General features: G+C 35.7%; 1 protein-coding gene across 1 annotated transcript; it reads right to left on the reverse strand.

Annotated features, from left to right (window-relative positions):
- Window positions 1-10,686: 10,686 nt before the first annotated feature.
- On the reverse strand, window positions 10,687-13,298 carry LOC131017992 (putative wall-associated receptor kinase-like 16). Its single transcript, XM_057946751.1, has 3 exons — window positions 12,373-13,298; window positions 12,088-12,258; window positions 10,687-11,996 (listed from the first exon to the last, which is right to left on the reverse strand). Exons 1-3 carry the CDS (start codon window positions 13,265-13,267, stop codon window positions 10,789-10,791), a joined length of 2,274 nt encoding a protein of 757 aa, XP_057802734.1. The 5' UTR covers window positions 13,268-13,298; the 3' UTR covers window positions 10,687-10,788.
- Window positions 13,299-15,627: the final 2,329 nt, after the last annotated feature.

The following is a 15,627-nucleotide window of genomic DNA, read 5'->3' on the forward strand; positions in this document are numbered from 1 at the left end:
TACCCCTAGAGTTAATTTATGATGATTTTCCTTAACACTTTTCCATGTAAGCTTCCGCTTGATGTTCGACCTATTCTTCTTGTCTTTTATTCTTTTAAAATAGTCGTATCGATACTCGTACCCCGCTATCACTAGCTTCGGGATCGGGCTGCGACATCTACAAAACAACATTGTTATCTGGATGAAGAATAAAGCGCCATTGGTTGATTAATTGTCTTTCTTTGTACATAAAATAAATGAATAATCATTTGACAAAAGTACATTTTGGTTTCAGTCAAATGTTTCTGGTTCGGATGCTGAAGAAACCAAAGAATTTGCAGAATGGATACTTAAAATAGGTGACGGTACTGCCGGACAAAGTCTTGGTGATGGAAAATTTGTTGTGGCATTATCAGAAGATATTATTATATGCGATGCTACAAATTCTATTGCAACTATAGTGAAAAACACATACCATGATGTGATGAATAATGCATTTGATCCAGAAATGTTTAAGAATAGAGCTATCCTATTGCAACTATAGTGAAAAACACATACCATGATGTGATGAATAATGCATTTGATCCAGAAATGTTTAAGAATAGAGCTATCTTGGCTCCCACCAATGAGATGGTTGATATGATCAATGATTACGTCATGTCTCTAATGTCTACCAAGGAAAAGGTTTACCTAAGTTAAAGATTTTAGTATGTGATGAGAGTGGTTATACGCATGACGCAACGACTAAAGTGGTGTATGATGAAATTTTCGAGATTATGAGATAAGTGCAAATTTAATAATTTATTCAATCTTTACACGTTTAAGTCATTAATGATATTATTTTAATTATTTTTAGTTTTTTTTTCAGTTAATGGTTCCAGCTACAAGCATCTAATATAGGTACGTTTCAAATAATTGTTATATTTCTAAAATATTTAATTTAGGTCGATTTTATATAAATATTACTTTTTTTTACTTTAAAACAATTTCATTAAATGCTCTATTTTAGTTAAAAGAAATTCATGACATATAAAATATATTGAATAATTAGAAAAATTAAAATTATAATAGATTCCCGTCGAATTTAAATACGAGTATATAAACGAAGTTTATAATCTGTATAGGGACATTTGCAAAAATGCCCACATCCTTATAAAAACTTGTAAAATTGCCCACTTTCATAAACAAAAGTGGGCAATTTTATAAGTTTTTATAAGAAGGGGGCATTTTTCCCTATTAACACATCTGTATATTGTATAATTGTCAAATTTATACTTATTCCGTCGAAATTTGACGGGTTACAAACTAGTCGAGTCTGAAAGTATTCTGCTTGACTCAACTTGGTTCAGATACAGCTCGATTTATAAATAAAAATTTAGAATATCCAACCAATTTTTACTCCAGTTTATGAATTATCAATTTTTTTAAGGGAGATTATGGTCCAACTATTGTACCGTTGAAAAGTCTGTTTATAAATTTAGAATATCCAACCAACTTTTAGTCTAGTTTATGAATTATCAAAATATTATTTTTGGAGGTGGGTTATGGTCCAGCAGCCATTGAAAAGTCATTTGAGACATGTGTGTAATATTTACTATATTAAAAAGTTAAGATTTTTTAAAATCAAATATAAATTGATTTGAATTGATTTGAAAATCAAGCCGCAGTTTAGTAGTTATAATAAAATTAAAGATTTATTTATAAATTATATATTTTCTTCTTATATCATTTTTTTTTTCTAAAATTATGAAATTCAACTAATTGTAAAATATTTAATATACATATCAAATTAAAGATCACGATAAGAGCTTTAATTTGATAAATTTTATGTAATTATTTTATTTAAAATGTAAAAGTTGTATTTGTTTAAAGATTAAACTTTTTTATAAAATTCTCTTACCTTTCTAAATTTTTTTGAATAAATATATTTTTAAAAGAAAAAAATTCTTTTCATAATATCAATTTTTATTATTGTAAATTCTTCTTTATTTTTCAATATTCAGTTCAAATATATTCAGCTAAAATTAATTAAAAGTTTGTTGCTTTCGCAAACCCAAATATATTGTGTAGAATGATCGAACAATTCACTCAACAATCTGTAGACAATGGAATATTTTTATACTGCAATGTTAATTAATTGCAGTGTATATTCACTATAAAAATTCCTTTTACAATGAAGATATTTGCACCACTCAATAGAATCCCTCTAATTTAGTGGAGTTGAAAAGAAAAGCAATCTCTTCTAATGCTATCAACTATGCTAGCAACAACTAGATTTTAATGAAGATAATCTATGAATATCAAACATACAAACTTACCGACTAGCCCTAATAAACAAATCTCCCACTCAAAGATTGTTAGACACACACGAGTCTCCCACTCAATGTGTGTTTTGACCTAGATATCGTGTCTGATGTTTGAAAATTATCCTGCGACTCAACCCTTGTGTCTTTTGCTTGAATGAACTGGTAACATTTACATAGTGCTCAGCTCCTATTTAAAGATGAAATACATGCTTAGTTGGCAAGAATATCATAGCTAAATTCGTGGGATATGGATGTGGCATGTGCAGTTTTTTTCAAGCCATAATATGCTTGTTGGTTAAGCAAAATAACGAACATCCTATAATTTAGGTTGACCAAGTTTTGCCTTTTGAAATCTCTTCTCCTCCATCTTTCATGGTCGATTCATATCTTTGACAAAGTCTTTGATTGTATTTAATTCTCCTCCTTCACACTTTGAAGTTTTCAAAAATATAAATGTAATTATATAACTATTTGGTAGTGTGCGGAAGGGCCCAATTTGACAATGCCAGAAAGTTTCTATCGATGGACCTTACCGTTTCTTCCTGGACATTGCACGCGGCCATTTTCTATCTCAATTCTATAACTGTGACTGTGACTGAGCATAGACCACACGCCTAAATATTCTAAATGAACATCAAATATTCTAAATCACAGTCACAGTGTGTGCGTCTCTCCCATATTTCATGGACTTCTTCAAATAATATATACTCCTATTTTTTTTTTTTTTTTTTTTTTTTGATCGGGCAAAGTCATGTTAGATGTTAGTAGTTAGTACCCCATCCACTCCAAGAACCACCTTATCTCTCCATTCACCAAAATCCACCTTATATCTCCAATCTCCAATTCGCTCCCAAGAGGGATCGAACCCGGGTCACTTCACTCAAGTGAGGACCCGGTGGCCAGTGGGCTAAGCCCCCTGGTTAATAATATATACTCCTATTAAAGTTGCTGTTATTAATTTCTCATTATTATTATTTTGTGTTAAACTTTGTTATATTTTTTAAATGTTATTTTTTCAATTGAAATATATAACTATAAGATTATTCAAATGATGATGTTATATTTAAATTGAAAATGATAGCATTTAAATAAATCAAGATTATTACAATTAAAAACAAAAAAACAAACAAACAAAATATTCACTCTATATTTACGTGTGGCCATGTTTCTAATTATAAGAATTGATCCATGGGATGATTGATTGAATAAGAGTGAATATTTTGTTTACTAGTGGCTATGTTTCTTGTATTTGTGAATCTGTATCGCAATTTCGGAAATAGATGTGAAAGTTCCATATTATAATTTAATATTTTTACATAATAATTGCGTTATGTTCTTGAATATTATTCCCTCCGCCTATAAATAAGTATGAACTTTTTTGTTCACTTTTAAGTGTCATATTATAAAATTTTAAAATGAAATTAAGCTAAATTTCCAATTTCTACTCATGTTTTAATACTAAAATTAAATGTGTTAGTTTTAATAAATGTTGAATGAGTGTATTGAGAGTGGAGAAAGTGATAAAGTAAGAATAAGAAATAAGGAGTTAGCGGTGGGGTGATGTCCAATTTTTAGGTTTTCTTTTTTCTTCAATAAATTTTTAATTCAGAGGTTAGAATAGTGTTCAAAAATGACAAATGCACACTTTTGTAGGACGTACCAAAATAGAAAATAAATGCACACTCTTATGGGACAGAGGAAGTCGTATTTACATTAATTGCTTAACAATTTATAGTGATTTGAAATATTAGTTTGTAAAATTTGTGTTAATTTTGTCTCATTTCTATTTCTTAGTTAATTTTCAATGGTTAAAGTATAAATTATGTACTGTTAATAATGAAAATTAATTTATTTTTTTAGAAGATGGAATAATTACTTTTTTCTGTATATATAAAAAAAAAGCAAAGAAGTTATATGATTTCAATGTACTTATTGTTGAATTAATAGAATGTGAACAACTACTTGTAAGTGATTGAGTTATATTTCTAAGCCCATTAAGATTCTATTTGAACATAAAACTAAATTGCACGGAATGATAAAAAAAAAAAAAAAAAAAGCTTAGCTCCAAGATGACCTTCGTACAAATATTTTCAGATGTCATACTTCAACAAATTCAGTTCCTCCCTCCAATGATAAATCTTGAATCCGTCCCTATTGATAGAGAAAGAAGATAGTTCCTCCCTCCACGATGTATTTAGAATTATTCTTTTTGGCAAATTATCCCATGCGACAGTCGCATGCCATGCGACGGGTCGGATCTGTCTTTGACCCCGTCCAGATAGAAAACTATATACTCCCTCCGTCCGCCAAGATTATGTCACTTTCATGTACAATTTGTACATGAAAGTGACATAATCTTAGCGGACGGAAGGAGTATTAAACACTTGACAATTGAAAGCTAATAGAAAGCTGTGGTGCAGCGGTAGCTCTTGCGCGCTAAAGCATTGTCTCCCTCTTAGGTCGCGGGTTTGAATCCTATGTAGGGCCGATTTATGTAATTTTTTCTTGTTCCTTTTTCTTTGCGTTTTTTGATGGTTCTTTTTTTCATTTTTTTTATTTCAGTTTTTTCTTTTCTTTTTCCTTTCTTTGCGTTTCTACTGTTTATTAAAAAATAAAAGTTTGGGTTTTTTTTATAGTGTTAATATATATGGTTAATAGCCAGAAAATACACGAAGTTTGCCCGAATTTGCATTTTGCACATCACCTTAAAAAATAGCCCCATAATACATCAGCTTTTGATTTTATCGTAAATTGCACACGACGAGAATTCCGGCTATAATTAAAGTTGACCGGCAACGACGTGGCAGTACATGTGGCATTTTTAATGATGTGGCAATACGCATGGCATGAAAATTAAAAACAATGTAATTTTTTGTTACATGTGGCATAAGAGAGAGAGAGAGAGAGAGAAATTGACAAAATCAAAAACCCTAATTAATCCTCCAGCTCTAATTCTCTTCACCATTAATCCTCCAGCCCTCCGGCGTCTTCTACAGCGAGCAGCAGAGGTGGTCGAGGGTGAGGCCGCCGCAGCCGCGACCGGTGGCGGCTGGTTTCTCGATGCCGCCACCTCCTCCCGCCTCACTTACTCCGTCTTCCTCCGCCATGTCGCCTCTCTGTCCGCCTCCCTCAAACCCATCGTCTCCAACAACGCCGCCACCGCCACCTTTTTACCCCACCGCCACCTCTAACCTTCTCCGACCCACACACACCATGCAAGGATTGTGGCTTTAGATCTGGGGATTTCTTCCCATTTAACATAGATTTTCCCTCACCACTCCTTCGATTTCATCCGGCTCGACTCCGATTTTGGAAGGTTGGAGGCGGAGGAGGATTGTGGGGGATTTGGGTGGTGTTTGTGTCGTGATTGTGGGGGATTTGGGTTTCGCAAATTTGGGGATTTGTGTGGTGTGGTGGTGGAAGGTGGCGGCTGGAGATGAGGCCGCGCTGTGCGACGCGGCGGAGAGGGAGGATGGCGGCGGATCTGGGACGCGGCGGATCTAATGTAATCGGGTTTTGCAGCCATGGCGTCGACTCCTCTTGCCTATTTTTCGATTTTTCCAGATCAGAGCCTCATTTCCAGGAGGAAGCCGGCGACCGAGATTTGGAGAAGCGACGCCTCATCTGGATCTGGGCGGTTCGCCGGTCCAGGAGGAAGGCGGCAGTTGAGATTTGGAGAAGAAGAGGTGAGCGGCGGCGTGCCGGCGGCAGTGGGGGGTGGGGGTGACAATATCTTTTTTTTTTAATTTTTATTTTTTTAATTGAAAAAAGCTTCACAAAACGACGTCGTTTTGTATGATCGCCGGTATGTCCACGTCTGCGAATTCCGGGAGACACGTCATCTAAGATTTAAGGGATGGTCAACGCATGTGCAAATTACAACAAAATTAAAAGGTGGTGTATTCTGAGGCCATTTTTGAAGGTCATGTGCAATTTGCAAATTTGGTGATAGTTCGTGTATTTTTTGGCCATTAACCCTAATATATAAATATAGCCACTTTCATATAGTAAAATTAAATTTTAGCCTATGAAATAAAAACATAAAAAATTGGTCAGTTTTTGTGTAAAAGTACAAAATTACCCCTCACTTTAAAATTTAAAAAAATGGCCAGTCAAAAATACTCCCTCACTTCTCTCGCTCGCTCTCTCTCTCTCTCTCTGTGCACTCTGACTTCTCTCACTCTCTCTCTCCCTCCCTCATTCCTTCTCTCCTCCGACGAAGCGTCGCCGCTCCGATCACCGCCGCTCTTGCTTCGTCCGCCGCCGCCAGAACATCAAGGCTCGAGTTTCCAAGGAGCAGCAGCCGCTTCGCACTTCTCTCCCTCCCTCCTTCTTTCTCTCCTTCGGAGAAGCGCCGCCGCCAGAACATCAAGGCTCGAGTTTCCAAGGAGCAGCCGCCGCTTGCGCGCTTCGTCATCCAATCGCAGGCCCTACGTTCTGGATCTCCAGTGCGTATCTCAGATCTGTTTTTGTGAAGATTGAACGAGGCCTTCGTTCTGGATCTCAGCGATTTTCCGGCTTTGCCTTTGGCTGTTTCGATTTGGACGTTGATAATGGAACAACGTTGGATTTGGACGTTCGATTTGGATGTTGATAATGAGGAGATTCTCGATGAATAAAAAACCCTAGCTACATATCTGAATAATTTTGGGGATTTTTGTCTTAATTCCTTGAAAAAAACTTTAGATTTGAGACGTTTGTGAATGATTTTCATTCTAAGATCTGTTGAGATTGTTGATTTGGAGATTGAATGCTGAGATTGTTGATTCGAAGGAATTGTTGTATTTTGATTGTTGATTTAGAGGAATTGATGTATTTTGATGGTAGATTGAGTTGTTGTATTTTGGTGTTGTACAACAATTTTTTTAATGTTCTTAAATTCATAACCAAATTTATGAATTCACAATTTAATGTTCTTGAATTCACGACCACATTTATGAATTCACAACTAGATTTAAGAATTCGCAACCTGGTCGATGAATTCACAACTTAATGTTCTTAAATTCACAACTAGCTCGATGAATTCACAACTTAATATTCTTGAATTTACAACCAAATCTATAAATTCACAATCAAAATAAATTACAATTTTAATTGTGAATTCAAACTTTAAAACCTCAAATTCACAACTACTTGAATTCACAACCAAAATAAATTCTAGTTGTGAATTAAATTCAGGTTGTGAATTCGACTGATTGTGAATTCACAACCAACATAAATCTGGTTGTGAATTAAATTTTGGTTGTGAATTCGTTTGTTGTGAATTCACAACCAAAAAATTCTAGTTGTGAATTAATTTTTGGTTGTGAATTCGACTGGTTGTGAATTAAATTTTGGCTGTGAATTTGACTAGTTGAGAATTCACAAACAAAAAATTCTGGTTGTGAATTCGACTGGTTGTGAATTCTCAATTCACAACCAGAGTGAATTCACAACCAAAAAATTTTGGTTGTGAATTCACACTGGTTGTGAATTCATACTGGTTGTGAATTGCGGGATTTTTTAAAGTGGTGATGTAAAGTGGCCATTTTTTTAATTTTTAATGTGGAAGGGCATTTTGGTAACAGTGGCTATTTTTTAATATTTTTATCTTAGTGGACAATTTTTAATTTTACAATATGAAAGTGGCCATTTTAAAAATCCACTCTTTTTTATATTTGTTTTTCATTTTTTTGTTCTTTTTTCTTTGCATTTTTTGATGTATTTTTTTTTTATTTTTTTTATCTTACTTTGCGTTTTTACTGTTTTTCTTAAAAAAAATTGGGTTTTTTTATGTTTGTTTTTCATTTTTTTTTATTTCAGTTTTTTCTTTCATTTCATTTTTTACTGTTTCTTTTTACAATATTTTTTATTTTATTGATTATTGTTCGACTTATTTGATAAAGTAATCACTGATACGAACAAATTTAATATTTCTGAATTATTACATTTATTTAGTATAATGTTTATTTGTATTTATAAGAACATTTATTTTTAGTTATTTTCTCAAGTAATTATTTTTGTAAACAAAAGTAATTATTGATATGAAGAAAAGTAAATATTTTTGTTAACAAAAGTAATTATTATTACAATGAAATATAATATTTCTAAATTATTATTTTTGTTCACGATAATTTTTACTTTTATTTTTGAGAATTTATTCTTTTAGTTATTTAACCAAATAATAATTATTGTAATAAAAAGTAATTGTTGATATGTATAAAAGTAATGTTATTTTTACTCGTTAGTACTTGTAATTTTGTATATTTGGTCAAGTAATCATTGTCGTAATAAAACGTAATTATTGATGTGCGGGATGAAAAGTAAAGTTTTATAAACGTTAAATTTCTTCATGTCAATAATTAATTTTATTATAATAATAACTATTTTGAATAACCTAGAAATAAATACTAGAATAAAATAAAAAATAATCAAATAATTATTCAAGTAATCATTGTCGTAAGGAAAAATAATTATTGATATGATGAAAAGTAATATTTCTAAATTATTACATTTGTTCGCGATAATTGTTATTTTTATTCATAAAAGCAAATGTATATCTTATGTTTATTAAAAGTAAATACTCTAATAAGGATTCAAGATTTAGTGTTTAGGGTTTAGTTTTCAAGGCTTAGGGTTTAGAAAAATATATAATAATTTGTATTGAATGAAGTTAAATATTTATATTACCATAAGTATACATTTTTGAGAACAAATGTATATCTTATGCTTATTAAAAGTAAATACTCCTACTAGAGTTCAAGATTAAGTGTTTAGGGTTTAGGGTTTAGTTTTCACGATTTAGGGCTTAGAAAATATAGAAGGTAAATACTTATATTAACATAAATATATATTTTTGTTAACAAATGAATATATTATGCTTATTAAAAGTAAATATTCCTATTAGGGTTAAGATTTAGTGTTCAGGATTTAATGTTTAATGTCAGGGTTTAAGAGTTAAAAAATTTACTACTTTATATCGAATGAATGTAAATACTTATATTAACATAAGTATACATTTGTTCTAACAAATGTATATTTTATACTTATTAAAAGTAACTATTATCTTAATAAAAAATAATTATACATATGAAGAAATGTAACACTTTAAAATTATTACTTTTTTTCACGGAAAATTGTAATTTTTACTCACGAAAATCTATAATTTTAATTATTTTGTTAAGTCTTTATAGTAGTAAGAAAAAATAACCAAAAAAAACCTAAAATAAGAAACTGAAAAAAAAAAAAAAAAAAACGAAACATGCAAACAGCTGAAAAAAAAAAAGCAAAAGAATTAACAAACAAAAAACCAAAAAAAAAAACGAAAAAGGAAGAAAAAAGAACCTAAAGAGAATAAACCACGAACATTGGGGCAAGGGGGATTCAAACACCTACCCTTTAGGAGAAGAAGGAGGCGCAGCATTACCATTGCACTACAAGACATTTATGATTTTGTTCACTGAAAGTTTTTATATAAACGTTTATGTGGGTCGGGTTGGATAAAACCCGTCGCATCCCATGCGACCGCCGCACAGGAGACCAGCTGATTCTTTTTTTAACGTACATTATATAAAACAACGTGATTATATATCTTACTAATTAAAAATTCCAAGGATGAAAAGTGGATAAAATATACCGTTGATATAAAATTGATAGTTCAAGGTTTAAAAAATCATTTTTAATAGTTTAGGATATCATTGATAGTGCGAAAATAGTTTGGGGTTTAAAGTGATATTTACCCAAATTTTAATATTAAAGTTAAAAAAAATTAAAAGTATACGTATTAAATTATATTCAGTCTTGGCATGTGTACTTTTGTGTTGTATAAGAATTATTTAAAGATGGAGGGAGTACGTCGTATTATTACGCACAATGAATATGTAACAGAATCCAATGGTGTGTTTTATGGTCTTTGTTTAAGTCAAGCATCCGTGGGCCCATGAAAAAATTAGCAACACTCCCAACCCCTCTGGAAGCCCACTCTGTTTTATTTTTATTTTTTGGTAGCGAAAATGTGTTATATTATTATTTAGTTCCATGCTGATAATTGTGTGGTCATGTCATTGTACAATATCTATGATAGCATTTTTGCTGTTTGCATATCAGGCTATAACATTGAATTTCATCCGAGATTTAAGAAAGGCCAAAACGATGCAACTTGCAAATCATGCTAAATTGAAGAAAAGCAAATCAAGTTTTAATGCATTTTTTCATATTTTTTTAGATATATAAGTTCGAATTCCAAGAGAGCTTCTATAAGTTCGAGCATGCACATCAAATTAAATAGTGGCAAGTCATGAAAAAAAACACACACACACACACAACCCTACCCTTAATAATTACTTTTCAAAAGCTCTCGATTAGGATATATATAAGCTTTCAAGTTTTACTTAAGATACAAAATTAAATTGGTACGCACAAAGAAAAAAATTACTGAATTTGTATTTCTCCCTTGAAAACTAATTACCACCTGAATATATATAATGATATGCATACATAAATGTCTTAAGCTAATCAAAGATAATCATCTTCCTCCATTCATTGGCAAAAGAATATGATCTCTGGAGATACTATCATATCCCACACTTGAGCTGCTATCACCATTACCAAAGTGACTCATTCCATCATCATTTGGAAGCAAAGACTCCTTCTCTTCTTCATTCTCTACATTTATTCTTGCCCATGAGTGCTTGCCTCGCAGTATCAGCCCTTCGAGTTCCATTGCTACCTCCTTCATACTAGGCCTATCTTCGCCTCTCACGTTCAAGCACTCTTTTGCAAGCTTAGCAACTGCAGATATTTGCTCCATATTTCCCGAACCCACTATTTTATCATCAACAATTCCAAACAAAAGGTCCTGTTTGAGTACCGAAAGGAAATAGTTGGCTAAACTCTTCTCCTCTACTGGCCTATCAAAACTCAATGCTCTCCGCCCCGTGACTAGCTCCAAGAGGACTACTCCGAAGCTATAAACATCGCTCTTCTCTGTCAACTGGTTCGTCTGCATGTATTCCGGGTCGAGGTATCCAAAAGTCCCTTGCACCATAGTGGAAAGCTGCGCGAGATCAATAGGAACCAACTTTGAAGCTCCAAAATCTGCAACCTTTGCTGTGAAAGTATTGTCTAAAAGGATGTTGTCCGTCTTGACATCCCTATGTATGATCGGAGTAGCCGCTGAAGAGTGCAGATACGAGAGGACCCCTGCAGTTTCTGCAGCAATCTTCAGACGCGTGTTCCAATCAAGAACACGCGCCTTAGCCTCATTGTGCAGGTGTGAGGAAAGGGTGCCATTGGTGATGAACTCGTAGACTAGAAGGGGAACATCGGTTTCTAGGCAGCAACCAAGAAGCCTAACTACATTCCTGTGGTTGATTTGAGACAGAATGAAGACCTCGTTGATGAACTGCTCGATTTGGGTGGGATCAACTCTTATAGACCTCTTGATCGCAACTGTTCTTCTGTCTGCTAACACGCCTTTGTAGACAGTGCCAAAGCCGCCTTGACCAATGATCATACTGTTGTGGAAGTTGTTGGTGGCCTTTTCTAGCTCGGAATAGCTGAAAATCGTCACCATCTCCGGTGAGGCTTCTCTCCTAGACAGCTTCTCTTGCAACATATGCCCGCCGTTTTGGAGAAAGAATTTCCGCTTCGTCTTATTCTGTGCTCTTCTCTTGAGTTCCAAGTAGATGAGGATGATAGCAAGTAGTAGTAAAATGATCCCTGAGGCAACTCCTGTTTGTTTGTTTCAAGAAGGAAAAATTTTATTAAATATGTTTCAAATAGCGACAATTTAAGAATCCAAGAACATAGAGTATTTATTTACCAATCAAGACAATGGCAATCTTCATATTCTGCTTCTTTTTGCAGCCATCTTCACCTCTTCCATCACCATCGTATTTCTCCGGACAGATACATGAGTAACTCCCTTCTGAATTCCTGCAGTACTCATTCTTGGTGCAATTATTTCCAGCCTTATGTAAGCATTCATCAATATCTGCAAACAAAAAGTTGTGGATATACTTGATTCGATCATTAACAAATAGTAAACAGAAAGAGATTAATAGACTAAGTACGTAGTTGCAAAAAGTAAGTAATGATATATATATACCTCTACACCCATGATTTACGTAAGGATTTCCTTCAAATCCCTCCTCGCAACGACAGCGATAGCCGTAGCCGTTTGGGGGCTTGTGGCAGGTAGAGTTTGCACTCACGCAAGCATAGGTGGTGGCGTCGCTCTTGGCCTCCTCGCATGTCCCATTCCCGATGGCCCAATCAACCACCAAAGGAAGTTTTGTCACGCGGGACAAGTTTGTGAGATTGGCCTTGGAGAATTTGAAGGAAGCGTCCTCAACAACAAAGGCATAACTGCAGGTGTTGAAGTCCGAAACATTGGTATAATTGGAATAACTCCGAACCTCAAGTTCTACCGTCCACACATCTTTGGGGATGGTAGTCTGGCAACAGCCGACGCCGTCACACTCCCCTTCGGTCAGATCAGCCTCGGAGCTGCACATGGCGGTGCAGCCCGTCGTGAAGTTGCGCTCGATCCTACGCCCTGAGACGAAGCCGTACGCATCACACCCCACGATAGTGAACTTATTCGCAGTGTTATTCACCGTGAAATATTTAGGGAGCCATGAAAAAGGATTGTTGCTGATATTACTTTTGCCGTTATAATAACAATTTTTTGCAATGAACCACTGCAATTTGATCTGGCCGTCGAGGGATATATCTGTGATTTCGACTGACGTGTCCCACCAGAAGAGCTTCGGAGGATTGAAACCGGTGTCGTTGCAAGTGACCCAAAAACTCTGGTCGATGTAGCATTCTTCTGTGGTGCCGAAAGGGAATGGGATGCGTATATCGCCGCAACGATCTTCGCACTTGAGCTTAGCTAAGGGGGGATTCTGTGATGAGAGTAGTAGTGTTGGAGAGGAGGCCAAAATGAACATGATGAGCAGAATTGAAGCCTGCATGTTGTTGAGTTTCTCAAACACCATGATTCTGATCGATAAAGCACACTTGTTACCAACACGGTATATGAATATATATAGAAAGTATAGACATAATTATTGTGGTAAGTCAATGGATGTCGGAGTCTTCACATAGGCCACTTTCAGCAATTTCCTGGGCGGCGGACGGCATCATCCTCTGTCCCATATTCCACGTTATGATTTTTTTATGGGTTAATGGTGTGTAAATTTCCAAACTATTTCCAAATTCTGGTCTAAATACTGAAATTCAAAGTGTATCATACAATTTCCTACACTATTAATTTGATCTGATTTAGGTACTTCGGCCAATTTCCGGCAAGGGTATTTTTGGTATTTTGCACACGTGTCTATTTAATGTTGCGCTGGAACCATGTTGGCATCCATGTGGCATCCGACTAGATCCCAGCACACCAAGTCCAGGCAAATGTTGCGCTGGCAAATTAATGTCGACTGGATCCCCTTTCTTCTTCAACATCACACACACTCACACACAACACCCCCTCCCTCTCCCTTCTCATCCAGCGGCAGTAGCCGACGCCGGCCGTCGGCCGCTGCCGAATCTCCCTCTGACCCCCATCTCCGACTCAACAGAACACGCACACACAGAAACACACTCACGACACACAAAACACCACAACGAAAGTAACTTTCAGATGTATACTGAAATCAAATTACTCATATGGAAGATATATTGGACTCTACACTCTTACCCCACTTCAGATCACTCTGCGCCATGGCCACTGCTCACAAAATAATCTTCCTCATGGCTGTCTCAGCCGCCGCCTCAGCGGCCGCAGACGACTGCATGAGCTACGACACCGAAGCCGAGGAAGGCAACAAGAGCGAAGCCCTAAAGCTGAAACTGGTGGCGATTGCTTCGATCCTCACAGCGGGCATCAACTTCCCGCTCCTCAGTCGGAAGCTGCTCGTTCTCCGCCCCGAAAAATGACATATTCTTGATGGTCAAGGCCTTCGCCGGCGGCGTCGTGCTGGCGACGGGATTCGTCCACATTCTCCTCGACGCATTCCGCAGCCCGACATCCCCCTGCATTAGCCACACCCCATGGGCCGAATTTCCCTTCTCGGGATTCATCGCCATGGCGACCGCCGCCACCAAGGAAAGAAGCAGCACTTCGTGGCCTGGCGACTTCGCCCAGATCGAAGAGTTGCAAGACTCCGGGCGGTGGTGGCTGGCAGGTGTTGGGTGCGATTCTGTAGAGATGGAGAGTATCGAGTGGACTCTGTTCATATGAGGGTCCCGCGCTTGGGGTTGAGTCGAGGAGTGAGTTGGTGGCGGCAGTTCGCCGCTGCTGCAGTCCCCGGAGAAGAGAGCCGAGAAGGAAGAGGCGACAGGGAGGGAAGCCAACGCCGTCCGGCCTCGCCGGAGATTGAGGGGCGGCGGCGATTGGTTGAGGAAGGAGACATCTGAGAGGTGTGCCGTGTGCGTGAGTGTTGAAGGAATAGAGAGAGAGAAAGTAATGGAGGAAGGGGTTAGGTCAAATTAAGTAAAAAAGTGTGGTCAAATTAAAACGTGTGGGCAAATTAAATACTCCCTCCGTCCCAGCTTTTAGTATCCAACTTTCCTTTTTTGGCTGTCCCACATTTTAGTATCCATTTCTATTTTTGGTAAAAGTAGGTGGGGCCCTTACTCCACTTTAAATATTTTAACTCTCACATAAAATGTGGGACCCTTATTCCACTCACAACACATCAATCACTTTATTAAAATTCGTGCCGTTCTCAACTGGATACCAAAAGCCGGGACGGAGGGAGTAAAAAACAATGACGTTTTTAATTAATAAAACGACTGTGTTTAGAATCAGGTTTGGTGTATCCACATAGGATTTCCAGTTGTCCATGTCATCAATTTTTCGCCGAAAAATTTGCAAAGTACCTAAATCAGATCAAATCAATAGTGTAGGACTTTGTATGATACACTTTGAATTTCAGTATTTAGACCAAAATTTGAAAATAGTTTGGTAATTTACATGCCATTAACCCTTTTTTTATTCTTTTTTTTAATTCATGTTATTATTACTTCAGTTACTAGCAGAAAAAGCGTACGTTGTACAGCACTGGCGGATCCAGCAAAGTGCAAGGGGGTGCAACTGCACCCAAAAAATAGAAAAAAGAAAAAAGATTAGTAGTATAAATAGTTATATATTAATTATTTTATATTTTGTATTTGTACCCCCAATATATAGAATTATAAGTTCAATGCCAAACATAAGTCTAACTTAGAAAAAAGCTCCATATTCCAATCCAAAGAAACAATCTGTTACCAAAATGAATAAGAAAACAAACATAATAGACAACAACTTAACCTTTAACCTTCAATAGAAAAAGAAAAAAAGAAAAAAAAATAG

Source organism: Salvia miltiorrhiza, chromosome 3 (genome assembly GCF_028751815.1).
Source record: "Salvia miltiorrhiza cultivar Shanhuang (shh) chromosome 3, IMPLAD_Smil_shh, whole genome shotgun sequence".
Lineage (NCBI taxonomy): Eukaryota > Viridiplantae > Streptophyta > Magnoliopsida > Lamiales > Lamiaceae > Salvia > Salvia miltiorrhiza.

What these genes read in the sequence shown, in the direction of transcription:
- LOC131017992 (XM_057946751.1), bottom strand. Translation starts at nt 13,267, where the DNA reads ATGGTGTTTGAGAAACTCAACAACATGCAGGCTTCAATTCTGCTCATC. An exon ending in CGTAAATCATGGGTGTAGAG is followed by an intron (nt 12,259 to 12,372) that starts GTATATATATAT and finishes TTTTGTTTGCAG; the next exon opens with ATATTGATGAATGCTTACAT. An exon ending in GATTGCCATTGTCTTGATTG is followed by an intron (nt 11,997 to 12,087) that starts GTAAATAAATAC and finishes ACAAACAAACAG; the next exon opens with GAGTTGCCTCAGGGATCATT.